General features: G+C 45.4%; 1 protein-coding gene across 2 annotated transcripts in view; it reads left to right on the forward strand.

The window, feature by feature from the left end:
• The window catches only part of FRMPD4 (FERM and PDZ domain containing 4), a 198,334-nt gene extending 185,528 nt beyond the window's left edge, over positions 1 to 12,806 (forward strand). The window contains exons 13-16 of one of the 2 annotated variants that reach the window (XM_047764466.1): positions 1,366 to 1,504; positions 6,783 to 7,850; positions 8,217 to 9,497; positions 11,050 to 11,169. In XM_047764466.1, coding sequence (XP_047620422.1) covers positions 1,366 to 1,504; positions 6,783 to 7,850; positions 8,217 to 9,497; positions 11,050 to 11,054 — 2,493 coding nt within the window. In that variant the 3' untranslated portion in view covers positions 11,055 to 11,169. Of the gene's footprint in view, positions 1 to 1,365; positions 1,505 to 6,782; positions 7,851 to 8,216; positions 9,498 to 11,049 lie in introns of both variants that reach the window. The other variant, XM_047764467.1, reaches the window with a different exon arrangement.
• Positions 12,807 to 13,357: the final 551 nt, after the last annotated feature.

Consider the following 13,357-nt stretch of genomic DNA (forward strand, 5'->3'; position numbering starts at 1 on the left):
CGCCCAAAACAGAAGTTGAAAGGAGGCAAGCCAGGTCCCCTGTCCCCACCTTCTTATCCCAGTAACAGATGAGTCATTGGATATGGGCAGCGTTAATGTGTCTGATGATTCTGTGGAGAAAAGGCTCAGGACCCAAAGAGAGGCAGTGAGTCCACAGAGGAGACAGAGTGAAGCAGGAGGCGCGCTCTGAGGGCGGGGCTGGGCTGGGGCAAGTGGATTAGGAGTGAAGGAGAAGGCGGGGAAGGGCTTCTGCGCAGCAGATCCAGAAGCATCAGTGTACTCTGCAGCAGGAAGCGACTTGAGCGTGCAAGGGAGAAAGCGGGGCCCAGGCGTGCTGGCCGTGGCCCATGGCACCGCGCGGGCTGAACCCAGGGTGCTCCAGTTGCCTTCATGGCAATGAAAGTACAAGAAAAGGCTAGGAATCCCCTGCCCAGTTCATGACCCAAGATGCTGAGAAGAGTGGCTTCTCTTGGAAAAGGGGGCCGAAGAAAGGCTGTGTGGTCATCACCGACCTGTGCGTGGTTTCCTGCCTCTAGCAAGGAGCTGTGGGGCCGCGGGAGGGAGAGCGCAGTTGAAATGGAAGGAAAAGGCAGCACGTGAAGAAGTACAGGGGCTGTGGATGGGAAGTTAGGTTTCCTCAGCCAAGGCCATTGTCCTGGCCGGTGTCCCACCCCCTGTCCTCTCACTGTTTCTCTGCCTCTCCAGATGTCTGCTTCTCTGTTGCTTCCTTTCTTCCCTCTCACTTTCTCTCTCTTTCAGTAAGAACACACCAGCTCATTCACCCTTCCGAAGCCAATGAGAATAACCACCTCCCTATGTGGCCAAGATCCGGGTCCAATTATGTGATAATTGGACGCTATCATTTCATTGTTTCCAGAAAGTTTTAGCAAGGCCTGTTCTCAACTCCCGTGTCTGTTTTGCCCTCCTGGGAATTTTTGATTCCTATTAGAAGCATCCTTTTCCTGGACCGCTTTGATACTTTTCATTCAGTCTTAGCAGTAATTTCCACTTGATTTTTACTTCAACACTGAGTTTCACCACGAACCCAAATTTAATCTTCCTGTTATTTTTCAGATTGCTGGCTCCCATCTGGTAACTGACCCCTTAACTGTGACTTTTTAAAATGTTAGCTGTTTGGAACAAAACCAGCATTTGTGCTTTTGTTTCTTTGTTTGTTTAATCACCTGTGACTTGGCACAGATTCAGAATCTCTAGGCTTTCAAAATGGTATCACCATTTGTGTTGGTGCAGTGGAAGGACTTCCCATGACTTCATTTATTCACATTTCATAAGCCTACATTGTAGTCACTTGAGGGAGGAATATTAAGCAGGGTTGGCTTTAACTGAAAGTTCTGTTTTGTGTAGCCCATCACGCTCCTGATGGAATCTTCCGACGCCATGAACCTGGCCTGCTTAACGGCTGGATACTACAGGCTGCTCGTGGATTCCAGGAGGTCCATATTTAACATGGCCAACAAGAAAAGCACAGGGACCCAGGAGACAGGTATTCTTTCCCAGCTCATGGAGCACTGACCTCCCTTCCCCTTCCCACCTGACAGCAATAATGAGCATACTTTTTACAAAGTTAAAATTGTACCCATGAAAAGATTGCCTGTCCAAATTTAGCACAAAAGCCTTCAAATACATTTTTTTTTTCTTTTTAGGGCCCCACCTGTACCTATGGAAGTTCCCAGGCTAACGTCGAATCAGAGCCACAGCCTCCACCACAGCCATGGCAACCCCGGATCTGAGCCGCATCCGTGACCTACACCGCAGCTTGCAGCAACGCCAGCTCCTTCACCCACTGAGCAAGGCCAGGGATTGAACCCACATCCTCATGGAGACTAGTTGGGTTCTGCACCCGTTGAGCCACAATGGGAACTCCCTCAAATACTTCTGATATGGTCTAATTTCTTTTTAAATGACAGTGTTGATTTTTTTTCCACCCCTTTTTGGCATGTCGCTTGGCCATGTCAGGTACATGCTTCTGGAGCAGTGATTTGCTTATTGTGAAGGGCGTGGGCATCAGCCTTTATGGCTGAGTTTTTACTGCCTGACTTTTCCCGAGGTCTCTCAGGGCACAGAGAACTAAGACTGGAACGCCCAGTAGGAGCTGTAAGCCCCCAGCTTTAGGGCTTGTCCCTCCTTAAGGTGCCCTAGGTCCAGATGCCTGGGTGCCCCCTCCTACATCAGATTGGCCTCCAGGATTTGGGGAGCTCTACCAACAGCAAGACTTGGGAATTACCCAGCCCTTGAACTTGGGACTCTAGAAGGGTCCCTGGCAGCCGTCTTAGCTCTGTGGCGGGAGCATCAAGAGGGCAAAGGTCATATAATTCATCTCAGCTACCTGACAGGAAGAAATAGCTCCAGAGTGAGGAGGAGGAGGAGGAGGGCTGCAGCTGTTTAACTGATGGCTTCATTGAGGGTGAGTGGTTTTCATTTGAACATTTTGCTCCATCTGCAGTGGACCCGCAGTAAATGTGGCTGATGGACGGATCCTACCATTCAAGCCAGAGCTACTGACACATGAAAAAAGTATAATGGGGTTCCATAATCCAGGTTTCCTTTAAAAGGAAAGGAAATTCTTCAGAACAAATTCCATTGTCACTGTTTGTAAGAGAAGGCGGGGGGGGGGGGGCGGGGAGGAAAAAGAAGGGAAGAAAAATCCTCTACTTTTGTTTTTTGATTTTTTTAAAATTTTAAAAATTTTATTGAAGTAGAACTGATTTACAGTATTAAGTTAGTTTCATGTGTATAGCACAGTGATTCAGATACACACACACACATACACATACATATATTCTTTTTCAGATTCTTTCCCCTTGTTGGTTATTATAAAACACTGTGCTATACAGTAGGTCTTCGTTGGTTATGTGTTTTATATACAATAGTGTATGTATGTTAACCCCAACCTCCTAATTTATCTCCCCTCACTTTCCCCTTTGGTAACTACAAATTTGTTTTCTATGTCTGTGGATCACTTTCTGGTTTATAAATAAGTTGATTTGTGTCTTTTTTTTTTAAGATTCCACATATAAGAGATATTATATGATATTTGTCTTTGGCTTACCGAATTTAAGCATGATAATTTCTAGGTACATCTGTATTGCTGCAAATGGCAAAATTTCATTCTTTTTTGTGGCTGAGTAATATTTCATTGTATGTAAATAATATACCACATCTCCTTTATTTGTTCATCTGTTGATGGACATTTGGGTTGTAGTTCCTTACAAAACTAAAAATAGAGTTTCCATATAATCCTGCATTCCCACTCCTGGGCATCTATCCAGAGAAAACAATAGTTTGAAAAGACACATGAACCTCAGTGTTCATAGCAGCCCTCCTTCTAATGGCCAAGACATGGAACCAACCTAAATGTCTGAAATGTTTGCATGTAGCCAAAAACGTAAAGCATCACTCCATAAATATATAGTAATATGTAGCCACGCCCACACAGAGACAAACGGGGACACAGTTTATTATGATGGCTGGTTAAGTGGAAACACTTGCAGTCAAAGGGTAAAGGAAAACCAGAGAGAAAGAGAGGTGAGCACGGCGTGCCAGAAGGCAACCCTGACTTGGAACTGGATTTTATCCAGCCCCACCTTGAAGTGCCTTTTGTGTCTAAGTGACACAGATGAATAATAAATCAAGAAGGATCAAAAAGGAGGTGGTGAGTGTGTGCTGGGTTCAGTGGTGATTATTTCTATGGACCACATTCTCACTGAGCGAGGAGATGTAGAGCAATTTAACTCTGACCTTGAAAATTCCAAAGACAATTTTAACACCATTCTTTCCCATTGGAAAATCGGTTTTAGGCTTTTGATTTGCAACTCTTAAAGTTCATTGTGAAAACCAAACCTTTTCCCCTTTTCCCCATGGACTGCTAAGATTGTACAGGTGCAAGAAGAAAACCAAAACAACCATTCTAAAAACAGTTACAGTAATAAGGGCCTCAGTTCTGTCCAATTTATCGTGACTCACAAGGTAATGTTTAATAAAGTTTTAAGAGGCAAAAACTTGGTTCCAAAAAGTATTCTGTCACCATAGGGAAAGAATGAAACTTCAACCTTGCAGTACTTTCCCTCAGTTCAACAGTGAGAATGAAGGTGACGGCATATGTTCCAGACAGCACACATGTGCGCATGTGCGTGCGTGTGCGTGTGCGTGTGTATATGTGCATGCACGTGTTTAAGAAGGGAAGACGAATTTGATGGCATGTTCCAAAAAGCAGCTGATTGAACCATGGAGAGCTGCGGCTCAGTGCTTAGTATCCTCTAATGGCTGAAAGGCCTCCCTTCTCTTCAGAAATTCCCAAACATCTCCTGAGACTCAAAAACTGTAGAGAGGGGAGTTTGTTGAGGCCAGCTCAGCCCTAGCCTGTCCTTCCTTTCCACTCTGTAGGAGACTGGCCGCAGAATAGATCCCAATTCCCAACCCGTGTCCTTCTGTGTCTCCAAAATCATTCCAGAAGCCAGTACATCCTTCTGGAAGGAAGCCAAGACCGAGTATATATTTCCTTCTTGTCTCAAACTGATCAAAGACCTTTGTCAAGGTCTCTAACCGAGAACAGTGAGCCCCTATTTCTTCGGCAGTGTCTTGAAAATTAACCCTTCAAGTACCTCCAGTATTCCTGAACTCTCATATTTAAGCATCTCTGGGCCTTAGCAAAGTCTTTTGCTTTTTTTCGCCTGCTGACTTACTCGGTTTTTTATTGGTCCAAACGAGGAGTTGGCAGACTCTATGGCCCATGGATCAAATCTTGTCCTTGCGAATAAAGTTTTATTGAGACTCAGCTGTGTACATTGTATTAGATTTCTAGGGTTGCCATAATGAATTATCATAAACTTGTGGGTTTAACATAGCAGAAACTTATTCTCTCACAGTTTGGGGGCCTAGAGGTCCCAAATCAAGGTGTTGGCGGGGCCTCTGGTTCTAGGGGAGAATCATTTCTTGCCTCTTCCCACTCCTAGTGACCATCAGCATTCCTTGTAGCTGCATAACTCTCGTCTTTGCCCCCTCTTCACACGGCCTCCCCCTCTTCTCTCTGCGACCCAAATTTCCTTCTGCTGGACACTTTCCATTGGAAAGGGCCTCGTGTAGATAACTTGAGATGATTTCATCTCAGGATTCTTAACTTCATCTGCAAAGACTCTTCCCAAATAAGGTTACCCTCATAGCTTTTGAGGGCATCACCTGTCAAGTCACCACATCCATTTGCTTATGTCTCATCTGTGGCTCCATTCATGTTACAACAGCAGAGTTGAGTAGTGGCTTAACTGAGCAGTCGGCCAACAAAACCTAAAATATTTACTATCTGGCCTTCCCTTTATAGAAAAAAAAAATGTGCCAACCCCTCATTTAAACCCAGAGCTCTCTTACAGCTTTGCTAAAGCACTCTCCCTCCCCTCAACAATCCACACTCCTCACACACACTCATTCACACAGAGCCAGTCAGAATCTATGTTATTGTTAGTAAAACAGTGCTGAATCCCGACACACGTATTGATTATAAGGCAGCATGTAAGTATGGCTAGTGTGTAACTCAGTGTCTTCACAGTTTTATCTGTACTTACTTGCTATTCCTGAAAATTTATATATTTAGTAAAATGACTTGGAACAGTTTTCAGCCTTGAGTCCATTGTATATTTTGGGAAGATCCAAAACCTCTTCAGTAAAACTAATTGTTTTTTCTGATAGCTCTGTATATCTCATATCAGTAGTATCCAGATTCGGGCCAGAGAGCAATTTGATGAGATAAATGGGAGAATTTGTAGCCCTAACATTTCGCCCAAAATGTCACCTCTGGAATTGACAAAGCAATATTGACAGAATGACTCAGTGCCCTGTCTTGGTAAATATCAGAGCAAAATCTCCTCATCAGAATTCTCTGTTGAAAGACCCTTGAAGAACAAACAAAACCACGATGTTTAAATTAGGGTTTTGGCAATTTTAATTCGTGAGGAACACCAAATACATCTTCACGAGTTTTCATGATACAAATAAAAATTGAGATTCATCAAAGTATTAAGTATGCTTAGAAATAGCACAGAGACCTCCATTACCTGTGAATGGGCCACCTTCTGCCTCCTACCTGTGTGCGCACCTCTGCTTCCATACAGGCGTGCATATGTGAAGATATTCACACCCACTGGCGTAAAAAGGCTAAAGATAGAGGGTTTTGTGGTATCGTTACAATATGTAGTATTACATTGTACTTTTTGTTGATATACATTATATATATTTATTAATGTCAATACAGTATTTTCTAGAATATGTGGTAGAAATATGAGGATCCTTGACCTTCTCTTAACTCAATGAGGAAAACATCCAGCATCTTCCTACACAAAACAGGAAATGTCAGATCTCACTTTACCAAGAAAAGGGCAATCTGTTTTCTGGAATAGCAGCCTAGCGGACTGTCACCTCTAAGGATTTTTAAAGGCACATTGTATATTCACGATGATAGATGTAACTGAGGTCTTTTAATACTAGAACCAGAGGTCAGATGGAATTAAGCTCTATTTCCCTACTCTCGGGGTGGTATATTTTATCCAGTAGCCATTCTGTTTCCTGCAGTTTCAATCCACCTAACCAAGAAATCGTCACACCTGAAGCCTAAATCGACTGCTACCATATTTGGGAAGCTGAATTATAACCATATTTACAAAAAGCGATGCTACAAACCATTACATTAAGAAACAGAGACAAGACCCCACCCCCACCCCCAGAAACCAGACAGCGCAATAATGATGTGTCTTTGCATGGCTCTTTCTCTTTAGGAACTGACAGTAAAGGAAAGCATAACCTCCTTGGCCCCGATTGGAACTGTATACCCCAAATGACCACCTTCATTGGCGAAGGGGAGCAAGAAGCCCAGATAACGTATATAGATGCAAAACAGAAGACGGTCGAGATTGCAGATGGCACCTTGTGTCCAAAAGACCACCACCGGCACTTGTACATAGATAACGCCTATAACTCAGACGAGGTCCCCCAGCCGCTGAGCCAGCCAGGAGACGCTCCGTGCGAGGCAGACTACCGAAGTCTAGCTCAACGGTCCCTGCTGACCCTCTCAGGACCCGAAACTCTAAAGAAAGCACAGGAGTCTCCGCGAGGAGCTAAAGTGTCCTTTATTTTTGGCGATCTCGCCCTGGATGATGGGCTTGCTCCCCCGACCCTCGGCTATGACAGAGTATTGGACGAGAGCCCTGAGCTGCTAGAGAAGCAGAGGCGCGTCTACATCAGCAGTGCCAGTGACATCAACAACCTGGCCCTCACTCCAGACACAGAGAGCCTTCAGTTCGTGGCCAACTCTGTGTATGCAAACATAGGCGATGTGAAGAACTTCGAGGCAGCCGAGGGCGTGGAGGAGCCCCTCCTGCACGACATCTGTTACGCAGAGAACACCGACGACGCCGAGGATGAAGACGAGGTGAGCTGCGAGGAGGACCTCGTGGTGGGAGAGATGAGCCAGCCCGCCATCCTCAACCTGTCTGGCTCAAGTGATGACATCATCGACCTCACGTCCCTGCCCCCGCCGGAAGGGGATGACAACGAGGATGACTTCCTGCTGCGTTCCTTGAACATGGCCATCGCCGCCCCACCACCGGGCTTCAGAGATAGTTCCGACGAAGAGGACTCTCAGAGCCAGGCCACTTCCTTCCTCGAGGACAAGGAGCCAGGCAGCACGCTGCAAAGCGACGAGATCCCCGTGTCCCTCATTGACGCTGTGCCCACCAGCGCCGAGGGGAAGTGTGAGAAGGGCCTGGAGGACACCGTCGTTTCCACGCTGGATGCGCTAGAGGCTCTGTCCGTGTCAGAAGAACAGCAGACCAGTGACAATTCAGGTTCTTTCACGATTGTTACGTTTATTCACTGATAGCCAAATCATTTCATCCTTTCAAGCCATCTGCCCTCGGAGTCCTGTTATGTCCTTCATTTCACGCATGTCCCATTTCCTAAATGTGCTGAAAATACCACCATGGGTTTTTTGTGTATATGGTTTCCTTTGTTGTTATTTAAAAAAAAAAAAAAAAAAAGTGGCCCTTTCTGTTTCCCCTGTCTCTGGAACAGCTGTGCAATAAACTCAGAGTCCTTACAGCAAAGGGAAAAACTTGGTATTTGTTGTGATAGTAACGAGTCCCATTTGCTTACATGTCTCCTAGTGCCTGTGACGCATCCATTAACCGCTTCTTGTTTCTCACGGCATGCAGGTGTAGCCATCCTGCGGGCTTATAGTCCCGAGTCCTCGTCAGACTCGGGCAATGAGACTAACTCTTCTGAAATGACTGAGAGTTCCGAACTGGCCACAGCACAGAAGCAGTCAGAAAACCTCTCCCGCATGTTCTTGGCCACTCACGAAGGCTACCACCCCCTCGCAGAAGAGCAGACAGAATTCCCCACTTCCAAAACCCCAGCCGGAGGCTTGCCCCCAAAGGCCTCCCACGCTCTGGCTGCCCGTCCCGTGACCGACCTTCCACCCAAAGTCGTGCCTTCCAAGCAGATACTTCACTCAGACCACATGGAGATGGAGCCTGAAACCATGGAGACCAAGTCCGTCACTGACTATTTTGGCAAGCTGCACATCGGCTCAATGGCATATTCCTGCACCAGCAAGAGGAAAAGCCAGCCGGCTGACGCGGAGGGGAAAGCACCCCTTAATGGGAGCATACCGGGGAAAAAACAGCAGGGGACCAAAGCACCCGAGGCGGACGAGGGCACCAAAGGGCAGTTCGGTACTGTGTCTTCAAGGGACAGTCAACACCTCAGCACTTTTAACCTGGAGAGAACTGCCTTTCGCAAGGACAGCCAAAGATGGTACGTGGCCACCGAGGCTGAAAAAAGTGGCTTGGAAGCAGCCACAGGGATAACCTTTCCAAGAGCTTCGGGTGTGGGGACAAGGGAGGCCGAAGGGAAGGACGACGGGACTCCCGATGGAGAAGGCATTGAGGTTTCAGGACTTGGCCAACGGGACCACTTCTTAACTGATGTGACCTGCGTGTCTTCCGCTGAAGACTTAGACAACCCGGAGGATGCTGACCCGTCGGCCTGTGACCATCCTTCCAAGCTCCCCGAAGCAGAAGAAGGCGTTGGGCGCCTCTGTGACTACCACTTGGCCAAGCGGATGTCGTCATTGCAAAGCGAGGGCCACTTTTCTCTGCAGAGCTCTCAGGGCTCTTCAGTGGATGCGGGCTGTGGCACGGGCAGCAGCAGCAGCACCTGTGCCACACCCATGGAGTCCCCACTCTGCCCCTCCATGGGGAAGCACCGGATTCCTGAGACTTCGGGGAAAGGCGTGAGTTACATTCCTCCAGAGGAGAGAGCCGCAGGGCTTCCCAGCCACGGAGCCACCTTTAAGGAATTACACCCCCAGACGGAAGGGATGTGTCCGCGGATGACAGTGCCTGCTCTGCACACAGCCATTAATGCCGAACCTCTGTTTGGCACTTTGAGAGACGGATGTCATCGACTCCCCAAGATTAAGGAAACCACAGGTACAGCAGTGATGGATTTAGTGCTTTGTATTACACACCAGAAGCACATAAACCAAAAACACAACAAACCTAAAAATACCAAGCTCAGAAGAAAAGTCAAAGATAGGATTTTTTAAAAGGCTGCAGAACTGTAGCCAGGTGAAGTAGCAACCAGTGATTTCCCCCAGCGTTGACATAAATGCTGAAGTTTCCAGACCAGGGCAGGAGTGGAAATGGCATTTGTTCTTTAGACTCCTGCTCTGTCTTGCTTTTCGAGTTTGATGGCGGAATTTTTTTTTTTCCCTAAGTGATGAATATAGACTTTGAGCAGTACTCAGTGTGACTTTCAGTTGCGAGATAGTATTTATTGCCTAGAGTCGCAAAAGTTCTGATTTCCATCTCAAGACATCAAATCTCTGATTTTGCCATTTCGCTTTTGAGAGACAAGAAGGGAGAGTACAACAGAGGATCTGGGAGATTGGAGGACTTGGGGAAGATCATTTACCTTTCAGCAGTATTTACAGATTCCTCCACACTCTGTAAGATTCTCCCAGATGAGCAAACGGAGGTGTCTGGCATATCCAGTGTCAGGAAGGTCTGGGGGGTTGGCATGCTGAGCTGCCTTATTTTCCCCCAAATAATTAAGTAGACACCTGGGTAGAAACACAGGCACAGCTACCTTCTGTACCCTCTTTCATACTTTTCCATTTCAGATGATATCCTCTATAGGGTCTTTGCCATATAGGTCAGCAGATGGTGGTGGGACCTTATATTGGTTAATTTCCATTCCTGCCCTTTTTTAAGATTATCTCTTTTCTCAAAACTCACCCCTGGCTTCACCTGCCTTGGGAAACCCGTCTGTGAATGTTACTTAACTCATCACCCAACTAAGCATCTTCACCTCTAAACTAACTGAAGCACGCTGTTTAATCTGTTGCAGTTTACAAAGAGCGTTCATCTAACTTACCTCTTGCTTCTCACAAAAGTTCTGTGAGATGGAGATGATTTTCTTCACACGCCAACCTTTTGGGGACTTTCCAAGTGTCTCAATTTCCAACCCTATACTAGGCAAACCTCATGGGGTCTTTTAAAAAGGTTACTATATTTAATTTGCATTAATTATACGAGGCCGCTTCTTTTTAGAAAGGTAACTGATGCCAGGATTAACCTAACTTCTTGAAGTGAAACTTAAATATCATAAATATGTTTGCATATTTATATATGTGAGATGTATGTTTTCTAATTATGTGTCTAAGCTTTAACAGACAAGTATTAGGAACAAGGCAATTCGTGAGATTCCACTGTCTCCCTTAAAATATTTTCAATTTCCAAACAGTGCCACGTGAGTCAGTAGTTTAAGAAGCAACCAATTCTAGTGTTTCTTAAAATGTATTAAAGTCAAAATCTATTCTAAGATTTCAGGAGGCAGTCTTTGGAGAGCAGGTTGACCCTGACAGATGGCAGCCCTTCTAGAATACTTCCTTAGGAGATGACAGATATGATACAGAGATTTAGTAAAAATGACCACCTACGAGATGCTTAATGGTTCTCTCTGTTTTTCTGCTACCCCTAGTGTAGCTTTGACAGAGCCTGGGAAGGAGAGACGAGGAGGCATGCCTTCAGCTTGGTCTCAACATCCTGAAGCTGATCCCACCCTGCTACCATCAAACATTCACTCGGAATCAAAGGTGCCAATTCCAAATCAAGACCCTAATGATTTCTCCCAAGAAAACCAGGCCTACAGAGAGGCTGTGAGCTGGCGGCCACTGGATCTGAGAGGGGGGAGCCTCAGGACACCCCCCAGCCAGAGGGCTCTGAGACGGAGCAGCAGTATCCTCTCAGGATCTGTAAGTTTGGAGACCTTCCGAGAGAGAAGCAAGGGTGCAGTCAGCTTAAACTGTCCAGGTATCAGAGAAGCACAGGAGGCCAGTTCAGAAAGGCGAGCAGAACTCCCCCTGGGGAAGAAGCTCACCAAAAGTTGTTCCCAAAGCTCCATGCACTTTAGCTCTGAGGGGAAGGTTCACAAAAGGTCCCCGGTGGCTCACAAAGACTCAAAGCTGTATAGGACATTGCCCTTGCGGAAGCTGGAAGGCAGCAATTGGAGATGCCGGGGACCTTTCAGCTACTGCTTCCTGAACCGAGGGCAGGATGAAGATGGTGAGGAGGATGAAGAGGAGGGAGAGGCCACCCGCCAAGTCTCTTGCCTCTTTCGACCGCAGATGACTCAAGCCATGCCAGAACCAACCAGCCCACCCCTGGCTGTTGGGATTCGGAAGCAAGGAGGGGAGCTGTCCAGAGGTTCAGTGCTGAAGGTCTGGGCAGAAGACTTGAGTGGCCCAGATGACGTGGACTTGAGCAACCTGGCTTTTGATGCCCAGATTGCAAGAATAAATGCCCTAAAGGAGAGCATGTATGCAATGCCCGATGGGTTCCTCGCAGCCCAAAATGATGCCAATGAGCTGCTCTGCCTTGTCAGGGCAACCAAGGGGAAGAAAGAAGAGTCACGCCCTGAAGCCTATGACCTAACGCTTTCTCAGTACAAGCAACTGTTATCCATTGAGTCTAGACAGTTGGGAAGTGCCTGTAGGAAAATGGCAATGGCCGAAAAAAGCCCAGAGGAGATGCTCCTAGCCATGACTTCCAGTTTTCAAGTGCTCTGTTGCCTAACAGAAGCCTGCATGCGATTAGTTAAAGTCGTGAACTCAGAAACACAGCGGCAGGAAATTGTAGCGAAGATTGATGAAGTGGTCATAAACTACATCTGTCTCCTGAAAGCTGCTGAGGCAGCCACTGGAAAGACCGCTGGGGATCCCAATGTTGGACTCTCGATGCGACATTCAACCACCATGGCCGCTCTCGTAAGCACACTAACACGTTCTCTCAAGATGCTTTTAAATAAATAAAAGTATGAAAGTCATGTCATAATCTACCTTTGCAAAGCCATACATGAACTTTTATTTACTTTATGTGTACGATGAACAGATGTCTCCTTTCTTCTCTCTGTATATTTTGTTATTTTATATGAAATAGGAGATGAAAGTCACATTGATGAAAAGGTGAAATGTACTAATCCAGTTGTATTCTGTTTATATTATACATATATATACATGTAAAAGGAATATACAAGAAAGTGGTGACCTTTGGCTATTTTTCAGATAGTCAAAACTCCAGGTATATGATGTGAGATTTTTAAATTCTACTGTGTTGGAGCAAAACAATGAATCCTATCCCCTTTCCTTCCAAGCGGATACTTGGAGACCATATCATTCATATTTAGAAGTAAAGACAAAAACAAAAAGAAAAATCACAATGTATATAAAACAATACTTATGTTTTAAAATTATGATTTTTAAGCATTGGAAATAGCAAAAATACATTTAAAATTCAAAAAGCTATTATGAATTATTAGAGAATATATATAATAAATTAATTTTTTGCTCATAGTGTTTGGTTATCTGATGCTTTTTTCCAAGAATCCTACATATTTAATTTTGGCTTATGCCATTTGGGCTAGAAATGGGGTGGGAGTGGATTCTATTGTGTCAACACAAATGCTCTTCATGATGTTTCTAGAATTAAAAATATTTCCCAAATGGAAGAACAGAGGGAATGATGGGCAGGTTCCTGGGTAGTATCTAGTTGTAGACAATCTAATTACATAAAATGAAAGGAATTAATAATACCAAAATGAGATCGGTTGATGAAAAGAGAGATCTGCTTTAACTCAATGTCAAAATATATAAACCAAAGACACCGTCTCCCTGCCCTTCAGTTCAGCCATGAAACGTAGAATTCCCTGAAGAGTGACAGAACATTTAGTAAAGTATTTGCAAAAGTACAAAAAGGAACATTTAATGATCCTTGCAAGTAAATGCAGGTCC

Source organism: Phacochoerus africanus, chromosome X (genome assembly GCF_016906955.1).
Source record: "Phacochoerus africanus isolate WHEZ1 chromosome X, ROS_Pafr_v1, whole genome shotgun sequence".
Lineage (NCBI taxonomy): Eukaryota > Metazoa > Chordata > Mammalia > Artiodactyla > Suidae > Phacochoerus > Phacochoerus africanus.